Genomic DNA, 12,474 nt, shown 5'->3' with positions numbered 1-12,474 from the left:
ATTTTGTGGAGGAAAGGTGAAAAATTTGTGGGGGTTTTTTCAGAAAAAAGGAGTTTTGGGGGTTGAAAAGAGTGGTGAGAGTAAGTGAGCTTGGGAAGGAGCCCTTGTGTAAAGGAAGTCCCCTTGGAGAGACTGAGTCAGAAGGAAAAAGGTGGGGAACAAAGGACTAAGGGGAGTGGGGGGGGAAAGGGGGAAATTATTTAGGGAAGCATAAATGGCTTGGCAAAAGATGCTTTGGAAAGAAAAGCGTGGGAGGGGGGCAGATTAGAAAGGGTAGTGAGGGGTGGGATGAAAAAGGAAGATTATTAGTAAAGAAAAGGAAAGGGGCTTTTGGAGATTTTTGAAAGGGAAATAAACAAATGACTGGGAAAATGTATAAAAGAAAGAGGCAGGAGGTCAAGAGAAAGGGGGCAAGAGGGCAAAAAAAAGGGGGAAATGAGAGTTGGGGTGGGGAGTATCATTAAAAATTTTGGGAGGAAAAAAAAGATGTTTTGGAAGGAGGAAATAAAGTGCTTTAAAACAAGGGAACAAATGGGGAAATTCAGTGGGAAAGGGGGTAAAAAGGGAAAATGATAACAAGTAGTGGTTTGTAAAAGAGGGGGTGGTATTTTTAAGGTTTGTTGAATGTGGTTTTTATGGTAGAGTGGCAGATTAGGGTTTTTGGGGAGGTGGGTTTGCAAAGTGAGAGGGTTTGGGAAAAAAGGGTTTGGTAAACAGGAAGAGGTATAAAAGCTTTGTGGAAAAATGAAAAGCCGGGAAGGCAGCGGGTTTGGTGGGATTGGGTGGAATTTATTTAAAAAAAGGGGGGGGGCTGTATTTTATGGTTTGGGAAGGTTTTTTTAAAGGATTTTATGATTCTTTGGGGAGGTGCCTGAGGATTTTGGGGGAAAGCTTGCATAGTGCCTTTTCGGAAAAAAAGGCAAAGGGGGAAAAAGGGGAGTGCTCAAATTACAGAGGTTAAGTTTGTTGAGTTTCCCCGGGAAAAATTTTTGGGAGGGTATTGATTGAGGGGGGGTGGGGAAAAGGGATCAGATTGGGAAAGCAGTGTGGGTTTCAGAAGTGGAGAAAAATGTGTGGTCAGGGGTTTGCTTTGAAGAATGTAAAGTAGAAATACTTAGAAAAGGGAAAAAATTTTTTTTGAGCATTTTTGGGGTCTGGAAAAGGGAATGATAGAGTTTATAGAGATTTCTCTGTGGAAGGGATTAGAATATATGGTGTTGGGGGGAAGTTTTTAAAGCAGGGAAAAATTTTATGAGGATGTAAGGCCTTGTACGTGTAGGGAAAAGGGAAAGTGATTGGTTTTCCAGTGAATTTTGGTTTTTGGGGAGGGGGTTGATGTTTCCCCTGGTTGTTTAATTTGTTTATGGATAAGGTTGTTAGGGAGGTGAATGCAAGAGTTTTGGAGAGAGAGGCAAGTATGCAGTCTGTCGTGGATGAGAGGGCTCGGAAAGTGAGTCAGTTGTTTTTCGCTGATAATACAGCGCTGATGGCTGATTCGGGTGAGAAACTGCAGAGGTTGGTGACTTGAGTTTGGTAAAGTGTGTGAAAGAAGAAAGCTGAGAGTAAATGTGAATAAGAGCAAGGTATTTAAGTACAGTAGGATTGATAAAGTAAATTGGGAGGTATGTTTGAATGGATAAGAACTGCAGGAAGTGAAGTTAGATATCTGGGAGTGGATTTAGCAGTGGGTGGAACTATGGAAGTGGAAGTGAGTAACAGGATGGGGGAGGGGGTGAAGTTTCTGGGAAAGTTGAAGAATGTGTGGAAGGCAAGAACGTTATCTCTGAGAGCAAAAATAGGTATGTTTGAAGGAATAGTGGTTCCAACAATGTTGTATGGTTGAGAGGCATGGGCTATAGATAGGGTTGTGTGGAGGAGGGTGGATGTGTTGGAAATGAAATGTTTGAGGACATGTGGTGTGTTGTGGTTTGCTTAAGTAATGAAAGGGTAAGAGAGAGATGTGTGGTAATAAAAAGAGTGTGGTTGAGAGAGCAGAAGAGAGTGTATTGAAATGGTTTGGTCACATGGAGAGAATGAGTGAGGAAAGATTGACAAAGAGGATATGTGTCAGAGGTGGAGGGAACAAGGAGAAGTGGGAGACCAAATTGGAGGTGGAAGGATGAAGTGAAAAAGATTTTGAGTGCTCGGGGCCTGAACATACAGGAGGATGAAAGGCGTGCAAGGAATAGAGTGAATTGGAATGATGTGGTTTACCGGGATTGCTGTGCTGTCAGTGGATTGAACCAGGGCATGTGAAGTGTCTGGGGTAAATCATGGAAAGTTTTGTGGTCAGTGCATTAGACATGACAGCTATAGACTGAGTGTGAACGAATGTGGCCTTTGTTATCTTTTCCTAGGGCTACCTCGTGTGTGCGTGCGCGTGCGGGGTGACAGGGGTGCCATTTCATGTGTGGCAGGGTGGCGATGGGAGTGGATGAAGGCAACACGTATGAATATGTACATGTCTATATATTTATGTCTGCATATGTATATGTATGTATACGTTAAAATGAATAGGTATGTATACGTTTATGTGTGGGCGTTTATGTATATACATGTGTATGTGGGTGGGTTGGGACATTTTTTCGTGTGTTTCCTTGCACTACCTCGCTAACGCGGGAGACAGCGACTAAGTATAATAAAGATAAAAAAGATTATTAATGTTATTATCCCTAGGGAACAGGGGAGAAAGAATACTTCCCCTGTATTCCTTGCAAGTTATAGAAGATGACGTAAAGGGGAGGGAGCAGGGGCTGGAATTCCTCTCTTCTGATTTTCAATTTTCCAAAAGAAGGAGCAGAGAAGGGGGCCAGGTGAGAATATTCCCTCTAAGGCTCAGTCCTTTGTTCTTAACGCTACCTCACTAACATGGGAAATGGTGGATATGTATGAAAAATAATTTATTATTTATAGATAGAGTGTAAGAAAGTAAACTCTAGATTGATATGGGTAAAGCTGAAAGTGGATGGAGAGAGATGGGTGATTATTGGTGCATATGCACCTGGGCATGAGAAGAAAGATCATGAGAGGCAAGTGTTTTGGGAGCAGCTGAGTGAGTGTGTTAGTAGTTTTGATGCACGAGACCAGGTTATAGTGATGGATGATTTGAATGCAAAGGTGAGTAATGTGGCACTTCAGGGAATAATTGGTGTACATGGGGTGTTCAGTGTTGTAAACGGAAATGGTGAAGAGCTTGTAGATTATGTGCTGAAAAAGGACTGGTGATTGGGAATACCTGGTTTAAAAAGAGAGATGTACATAAGTATACGTATGTAAGTAGGAGAGATGGCCAGAGAGCATTATTGGATAATATGTTAATTGATAGGCACGTGAAAGAGAGACTTTTGGATGTTAATGTGCTGAGAGGTGCAACTGGAGGAATGTCTGATCATTATCTTGTGGAGGCAAAGGTGAAGATTTGTGGAGGTTTTCAGAAAAGAAGTGAGTGTTGGGGTGAAGAGAGTGGTGAGAGTAAGTGAGCTTGGGAAGGAGACTTGTGTGAGGAAGTACTTGGAGAGACTGAGTACAGAATGGAAAAAGGTGAGGACAAAGGACATAAGGGGAGTGGGGGAGGAATGGGATGTATTTAGGGAAGCAGTGATGGCTTGCGCAAAAGATGCTTGTGGCATGAGAAGCGTAGGAGGTGGGCAGATTAGAAAGGGTAGTGAGTGGTGGGATGAAGAGGTAAGATTATTAGTGAAAGAGAAGAGAGAGGCATTTGGACGATTTTTGCAGGGAAATAATGCAAATGACTGGAAGATGTATAAAAGAAAGAGGCAGGAGGTCAAGAGAAAGGTGCAAGAGGTCAAAAGAGGGCAAATGAGAGTTGGGGTGAGAGTATCATTGAATCTTAGGGAGGATAAAAAGATGTTTTGGAAGGAGGTAAATAAAGTGCGTAAGACAAGGGAACAAATGGGAACTTCAGTGAAGGAGGCTAATGGGAAGATGATAACAAGTAGTGGTGATGTAAGAAGATGGAGTGAGTATTTTGAAGGTTTGTTGAATGTGTTTGATGGTAGAGTGGCAGATATAGGGTGTTTTGGTTGAGGTGGTTTGCAGAGTGAGAGGGTTAGGGAGATGGATTTGGTAAACAGAGAAGAGGTATGAAAAACTTTGTGAAAGATGAAAGCCGGCAAGGCAGCGGGTTTGGATGGTATTGTGGTGGAATTTATTAAAAAAGGGGGTGACTGTATTCTTGACTGGTTGGTAAGGTTATTTAATGTATGTATGATTCATGGTGAGGTGCCTGAGGATTGAAGGAATGCTTGCATAGTGCCATTGTACGAAGACAAAGGCAAAGGGGATAAAAGTGAGTGCTCAAATTACAGAGGTATAAGTTTGTTGAGTATTCTTGGGAAATTATGTGGGAGGGTATTGATTGAGAGGGTGAAGGCATCAGATTGGTGAAGAGCAGTGTAGTTTCAGAAGTGGTAGAGGATGTGTGGCTCAGGTGTTTGCTTTGAAGAATGTATGTGAGAAATACTTAGAAAAGCAAATGGTTTTGTCTGTAGCATTTATGGATCTGGAGAAGGCATATGATAGAGTTGATAGAGATGCTCTGTGGAAGGTATTGAGAATATATGGTGTGGGAGGCAAGTTGTTAGAAGCAGTGAAAAGTTTTTATCGAGGATGTAAGGCATATGTACGTGTAGGAAGAGTGGAAAGTGATTGGTTCTCAGTGAATGTAGGTTTGCAGCAGGGCTGTGTGATGTCTCCATGGTTGTTTAATTTGTTTATGGATAGGGTTGTTAGGGAGTTGAATGCAAGAGTTTTGGAAAGAGGGGCAAGTATGCAGTCTGTTGTGGATGAGAGAGCTTGGGAAGTGAGTCAGTTGTTGTTCGCTGATGATACAGCACTGGTGGCTGATTCATGTGAGAAACTGCAGGAGCTGGTGACTGAGTTTAGTAAAGTGTGTGAAAGAAGAAAGCGGAGAGTAAATGTGAATGAGAGCAAGGGTAATAAAAATATTAGGTACAGTAGGGTTGAGGGACTAGTGAATTGGGAAGTAAGTTTGAATGGAGAAAAACTGGAGAAAGTGAAGTGTTTTAGATATCTGGGAATGGATTTGGCAGTGGATGGAACCATGGAAGCGGAAGTGAATCATAGGGTGGGGATGGGGCGAAAGTTCTGAGAGCGTTGAAGAATGTGTGTAAGTCGAGTACATTATCTCGGAAAGCAAAAATGGGTGTTTGAAGAAATAGTGGTTCCAACAATGTTATATGGTTGCGAGGCATGGGCTATGGCTAGAGTTGTGTGGAGGAAGGTGGATGTGCTGGAAATGAGATGTTTGAGGACAATATGTGGTGTGAGATGGTTTGATCGAGTAAGTAATGAAAAGGTAAGAGAGATGTGTGGTAATAAAAAAAGTGTGGTTGAGAGAGCAGAAGAGGGTGTTTTGAAATGGTTTGGTCACATGAAGAGAATGAGTGAGGAAAGATTGACCAAGAGGATATATGTGTCAGAGGTGGAGGGAACGAGGAGAAGTGGGAGACCAAATTGGAGGTGGAAAGATGGAGTGAAAAAGATTTTGAGTGATTGGGGCCTGAACATGCAGGAGGGTGAAAGGCATGCAAGGAATAGAGTGAATTGGAATGATGTGGTATACTAGGGTCGATGTGCCATCAGTGGATTGAACCAGGGCATGTGAAGTGTCTTGGGTAAACCATGGAAAGTTCTGTGGGGCCTGGATGTGGAAAGGGAGCTGTGGTTTCGGTGCATTATTACTTGACAGCTAGAGACTGAGTGTGAATGAATGTGGCCTTTGTTGTCTTTTCCTATCGCTACCTCATGCACATAGGGGGAGGGGGTTGTTATTTCATGTGAGGCAGGATGGCGATGGGAATGAATAAAGGCAGACAGTATGAATTATGTACATGTGTATATATGTATATGTCTGTGTGTGTATATATATGTATACGTTGAGATGTATAGGTATGTATATTTGCGTGTGTGGGCCTGTATGTATATACATGTGTATGTGGGTGGGTTGGGCCATTCTTTCGTCTGTTTCCTTGTGCTACCTCGCTAATGCAGGAGACAGCGACAAAGCAAAGTGAATAAATGAAATAAATATTTATTTATTTGGTCTCCCATTTCTCCTCGTTCCCTACACCTTTGACACTTATATCCTCTTTGTCAATCTTTCCTCACTCATTCTCTCCATGTGACCAAACCATTTCAGTACACCCTCTTCTGCTCTCTCAACCACTCTTTTTATTACCACACATCTCTCCTTACCTTTCATTACTTACTCGATCATACACAGACATATACATGTATACAAAAGTACATAATTCATGCTTGGTCTTTATTCATTCCCGTCGCTACCTTGCCATACATTATTATTATTATTTTTTTTCATTATACTCAGTCGCTGTCTCCTGCGTTAGTGAGGTAGTGCAAGGAAACAGATGAAAGAATGGCCCATCCCACCCACATACACATGCATATACATAAACGCTCCCACACGCACATATACATACCTATGCATTTCGATGTATACATACATATACATACACAGACATGTACATATATACACCTGTACATATTCATACTTGATGCCTTCATCCATTCCCGTTGCCACCCCGCCACACATGAAGCAGCTCCCCCTCCCCTCGCACGCATGCAAGGTAGCGCTAGGAAAAGACAACAAAGGCCACATTTGTTCACTCTCAGTCTCTAGCTGTCCTGTGCAATTATTATTATAATCATCATTATTATTCTCTCTCTCATACTATTTGCCATTTCCCGTGATAGTGAGGTAGCGTTAAGAACAGAGGACTGGGCCTTTGAGGGAATATCCTCACCTGGCCCTCTTCTCTGTTCCTTCTTTTGGAAAATTAAAAAAAAAAAACGAGAGGGGAGGATTTCCAGCCCCCCGCTCCCTTCCCTTTTAGTCGCCTTCTACGACACGCAGGGAATATGTGGGAAGTATTCTTTCTCCCCTATCATTATTATTATTATCATTATTATCATCATCATCATCATCATCATCATCATCATCATCATTGCTAGGAGATATGGGCCCTCTGGACCCTAACCTGCTTACTCCTATGGAGAATGGAATTTCTCAATAATGTATTCACACCCCCTTCATTTTTCCTCCTCACATCTTCCATATTGTCAGCACAACCTTCCCGCTCAACATTAACGTACTTTCCTGGAAGTATATCAACTCAGCTGTCGGCAATCTTAATGCTACCAAGGAAATAATTAATGGCAAAGTGTGTAGTTGTTAGTTGTCAAGCATTTAGCAACTTCCTCGGCATGTGTACAGACTGAAGAAAGACATAACTGGCTTTCTATAGTATATTAAATCATATAATAGTTTCCTGAAAATATATCACCCCAGCAGCCAGCAATTTCTATCATGCCAAGGAAATGGATGAATTATTGACAACTGTGTATGGGGGTTAGTCTTCGTGCATCTGACAACTTCCTCAGCGCATCTGCAGATGGAAGAGAGGATCGCCTTCTTACAGTAAGATTATTATGTGTAGATCAGGTGTTTGCTTTGAAGAATCTCTGTGAGAATTTCTTAGGGAAAGAGAAGGGATGTAAGATTAGGTTGAGACAGAATGGTTTGATCGTAAGTTTGAATGAGGAATTCATAGAGGACATTAATTGCTTTAGGCATGTGGAAGTGTGGCAGCAGATGGAACATTGGGTGCTGAAGTGAATCAGGGTGGAGGTGAGGGGTCAAGACCCTAGGTGTAATAAGAAGCATGTGGAAAGAGGTCATTGATTCTTAGAGCAAAGATAGGTATGCTTGAAGGTATGATAGTCCCATGTGTTGTATGGTGTGAATCTTATAAATCTTGGACCCTTGAATAGAAATGAAAAGTAGAGGTTAGAGATATTGAAAAGGAAATGCCTGAAGACAGTACGTAGTGCGAGAAGGATTGATCATTCAGGCAATGACAGTGCAAGAGAGTGCATTCTGACTTAGATGGCCTGCCATGGTGTTCTGAAGTGGTTTAAACAAATGGAGTATGAGAGAGAGGAAAGAATGACTAAGAGGAGATATGTATCCAAAATGGAAGGAGCATGGGGGAGGGTGAAACCATGAAGGTGATGGAAGGATGAGTGAAGGAGGCTTTGAGATATGGGACCTGAACATTCAGGAGGTAAAGGGACATGCCTGGGATGGGATATATTGGATATTATATATTGGGTGAGGTACCAATGCGTAAGGCAAATTTAGCGGTCAAGATATACTAGAGATGAGTCTGTTGGGCTTGTATTTGAATAATAGAATAGGATTTGATTTCAGTACATTATACACAACAGCTAGAGAGTGGATGTATGCAAATGATGCTATTATTCATTTGTTCTTGATGCCATCTCATAAAGGCGGAAGAAGCAGTTAGTCTTAAAAGATAATATTATTACTGCATTTTGCATAAATATTGTTATATTATTTTTTGCTATAATGATTTATCAGAAGTGTCTACCCTCAGGACTTTTTTGGCTATCATCTGTAGCTCCATTCCCATTTACAGGGAATGGACTAGTTGCATACAGTCTCTCACTTCATTGACACATACCCTCAACTTATTTCCAGTGTGCTAAATTGAACATAGACATCCACACTAATGTAAGTTCTTCATTTTTTTCTTAGCACACTAAGTTGATTCATCAGGTAAGACTGACATCTCTATTTACACTTCCACTCTCTTACGCAGAACACCTCCATTTTACAATCAGAAAGTATTTCTCCAGTGTAGTCATCTAAAATACCTCTATTCACTTTATATATGTTCATCTCTTGCTGTTTACTTCTTATACCTTGAGATGTGTTACCATAAATCCTCCCAACCACTCTAAAAAGGCCTTCATCCATGTATCTTTTTAGTTATTTTCTTCACATCCTTATCATTTACATTTTCATTCTCTGTTCTGTATATTTCCCTTTTTCTAACTGTTCTGTGTAATTCACCTGTTTCTACAGCTTATGTTTTTTAATCTTAGACACTTCATCCCTTTAATCCTCATGTACTTCCCTTTTATTCTCAGTTTTCTGGTTTTGAAAAATTATCGTTAACCATACTGTTTCAAAAATGCTCACGTAACAGTGAAAAAAAGAATCTCTACAGAAGTGTATTTTGTCCTTTGCTTGAACTCTGATATTGTGTAGAAGTTTTATAGATGTTCTAGCACACTGTGCTGAAAAGTGGTGTAGTGAAGCTGGAGTGTCAAGTGACTTGCTGTTGTACCTGTTTTATTGTTTAGCTGACCCAGACTGAAACATTAATTACATTTTATTATGTTTTATGTTACATAATTTTTTTATAGCAGCCAAATTATAAAAGCTTGAAAAATTACCAGACACACCAGTCAGGTTCAGCTGCATCCACTTTATCCAGAAGCACATTATTTTTGGTCAGCTTTTAGTGCTTGAAGAGTCATTGTCTATAAAATCACTTTCCTCACGAGTCAAGAACTAGTCATCACTGCCAAGTGATTCAAAATCATCTGCCTCATCCTCTTAGTCTAGCTAAAACCCACTCATTTTCCTTCCTAGAAGACATGAGAATGGACTATCATTGGCTTGGCTGGAGGTTGACAGAGTGTGGGCAGAAATTATCATGCACTGCCAACTCTGCAACCTTCTAAGCTTGGCAGATGGCTTTTAAAGAGAGGCACAAAACTCCTTGCATAAATTTACATCTAGAGGAGTTGTGTGACTCGTAAATATCCATTTAGAGGAGTTAACGAGTGAAGGTCTTTAGTACATTATTAACTGTACTGGAGTAGGAACAAGTGCCTTATTATGCAAGCCTCTTACTTTTTTGGTACTTGAAATTTTGCATTCAGTAAAGCTCACATTTTTACACATATATCACACATGAATCATTCAGACGTCTGAATAGTGCTAAGGGGTGTTAGAAAAATAAATTGACAGCTGGAGCTGAGTATTACCTTTCTGAAGATCTGTTTGGATTTAGATCAGGATGCAGAACAAAAGAAGCAGCTGGTATTATGAGAATGCACAGAGAAGTAAGAGATCATGTTTTAGGGTTGTATTTTTGTTTTATTAACTTTGAAAAAGCTCTGGTTAGAGTTCAGAGGGGTAAGCTTAGGGGAATACTTTTATCACACTTGTTCGCTATTTCCTACTTAAGCAAAACACTTATACATTGATGGATGAGTCCAAGATTGAACAATCAGCTATACCTTGGTCAGGCTGTTACAGTTTGCACTACTGTTGGGGAATCAGATCCTAGAGCAGTTTGTCAAGGAAATCAGACAGAATTGACAGAATTGCTCCCCAACTGCAGTATTGTTCAGCATTTATGAAGAGGCAGTTGTGAGAGAAGTATTTCAGACCTCATTGAAGGAATGAAAGTTGAAGGGTAACTAGGTTTGTTGATAAAATGTTAATCAGCAGCATGGAAGGTCTTCATTGAATGGTAAATAGTTTAACTCGGAAAGCAGGAGTTTTCATAATGCCGGTACAATTGCTCAATGAAAATGATGAGGATTGCATGGAAAGAATAAGGATCTGATGTTATTCTCAACAAAAATAAAACATTTGAGGAAGGAAAACTCCATATGTGGGCAGAGTTGTATCATACAATGAAGATTGTAACAAGTAATTTGAGGACTAGAACTTGTATGAGCAAAGCAGATTTCAACAAGGAGAAAAGACTGCAGACGGCTAAGTTTGACTAGAAGATGAAGAAACAGATAATAAAGATCTTAAAATAAAGCATAGCTTTATGTGTTGTAGAAACAAGGATCTTGAAATTAAAAGATAAGATACTGTTAGAAGGCTTTGAAATGTGAATCTTGGGAAGAACGATGAAAATAAGTTAGGTAGAACATTAAAGCAGTGAAGTTTTACTTAAAGTGAAAGAGGCAAGAAGTTTACTCAAAGTAGTAGCACAGAAACAAAGAGCTGGATAGGTCAGACATTGTGAGAATGAAGTTTGCTGAAAGACATCATAGAGGGAAGGTATGAGAACAAAACACCATGAAGATGAAAAAGGAAGTTTATGCTCAATGACCTGAAGCCAGGAAAATTTACTGTGACAAGAAGATGGCTGAAAGTAGAGAAGTTTGGTTAGAGTTAACTCCATGAAATTGGACTCACTGAAGGGCACCTCAACTTCTTTTCCCTGGCATGCCATTTCCATAACTTCATCTTACTCATTGCCATACTTTTATATCTCCTCCATATTCTTATTGTATTCATTTGTTTTTTCCAGCTTGAAAAGCAGGAAGATACATGTGATGAATCTTTGATAGAAATAAGTTGTCACATTACACTTTCAGTTATGAGACTTAGAGGTAACATCAAAAAAAGAGGTAACAGAAAAAGATATGTAAAAAACTTGTTTAAACTACATGATTGTACACATTAGTATTTAAAGTTACTGTAGTCACCTTGTGTTTTGCTGTAAATTCTGATGAAATTAAGATGTTAAACTTGCTAAAGTATAATTTAACATGGGAAATAACTAAAAGATGGTAAGATGAGGAGTGTATAGATACTGCATAGGATGTTGAACCCCACTGGAGATCAACAGTTATGGCAACTCTTTTGCCATGGCTACCCCTTGGGGGAATTCCTAAAGGGAATGGGCATCAAATACATTTATAGAGAGATACAGGATGTTATGTACAAATTAAAGGTAGCAGTAAGTAGAAGGTGTTACCCAGGAATGTTGATTAATTATGCGTAGACAGAACTGTAATGTGGATATGTTCATTATAAGAAAACCAATAATAGGAGAGAGGAGAAAGTTAGTTAAGTTCCTTTCTATGAATTTCATTCATACTATTTTTGTTTTCTTTTTTTCAGTAGTAGCCGTGAACTGAGTGGGTCAACTCGTGTTACTGGAGAGGAGTACACCAATCTTTTCCTTCAATGTCATGCTCAGCTGTACCTTCATGGGGATGATACCAGTGCTCGTGAAGCCCTCCCAACCCTTTGCTCTGCCCTTTCCACTTTGGTTGCAACAAATGCCTTCACCAGAACCAGTCTCATCCAGGTACATGATATGACAGTGAATAGCAATACATGAATTCATATTGAATGCTGTCACCTGTTATCTAAATCTGAAACTATGTTTTTCCCATATCATTCGCTGTAGCCTTTGAAGGATATGATTATCCATAAGGATAGAATACTTTTCCTTTGCTTCAGAATACAGCATTATACAATTTTGTTTTTTCACATTAGCTAAGACAAAGACTTTCCAGCAGCTAGATGACTCACACATAATTAGCTTAGAAAAGAGAACATTAAGAGGAGCTTTGATACAGATATTCAAGATTATCCAAAGCTTTCAAAGATTAAGAGGTGATTTGATACAGGTATTCAGTATAATCAAAGGCTTTGATGATCTCAGTCTAAGTAGCTGTTTGATGCTAGACTTACCTGATACCACACGTGTTAATAGATACAAACTGGTGGGCAAATATTTTACTTCAGATGAGGTTGAGTTCTTTTTGTTCTGCAGTATTATT

At 39.9% G+C, this 12,474-nt stretch overlaps 1 protein-coding gene across 2 annotated transcripts in view; it reads left to right on the top strand.

The window, feature by feature from the left end:
• The window catches only part of LOC139747634 (uncharacterized), a 78,883-nt gene that overhangs the window by 23,532 nt on the left and 42,877 nt on the right, over positions 1–12,474 (top strand). The window contains exon 7 of one of the 2 annotated variants that reach the window (XM_071660132.1): positions 11,810–11,996. In XM_071660132.1, coding sequence (XP_071516233.1) covers positions 11,810–11,996 — 187 coding nt within the window. Of the gene's footprint in view, positions 1–11,806; positions 11,997–12,474 lie in introns of both variants that reach the window. The other variant, XM_071660131.1, reaches the window with a different exon arrangement.

Source organism: Panulirus ornatus, chromosome 69, assembly GCF_036320965.1.
Source record: "Panulirus ornatus isolate Po-2019 chromosome 69, ASM3632096v1, whole genome shotgun sequence".
NCBI classification, from domain to species: Eukaryota; Metazoa; Arthropoda; class Malacostraca; order Decapoda; family Palinuridae; genus Panulirus; species Panulirus ornatus.
The sequence above is the reverse complement of the archived record's forward strand: the minus strand, read 5'-3'. Positions and strand labels throughout refer to the sequence as shown.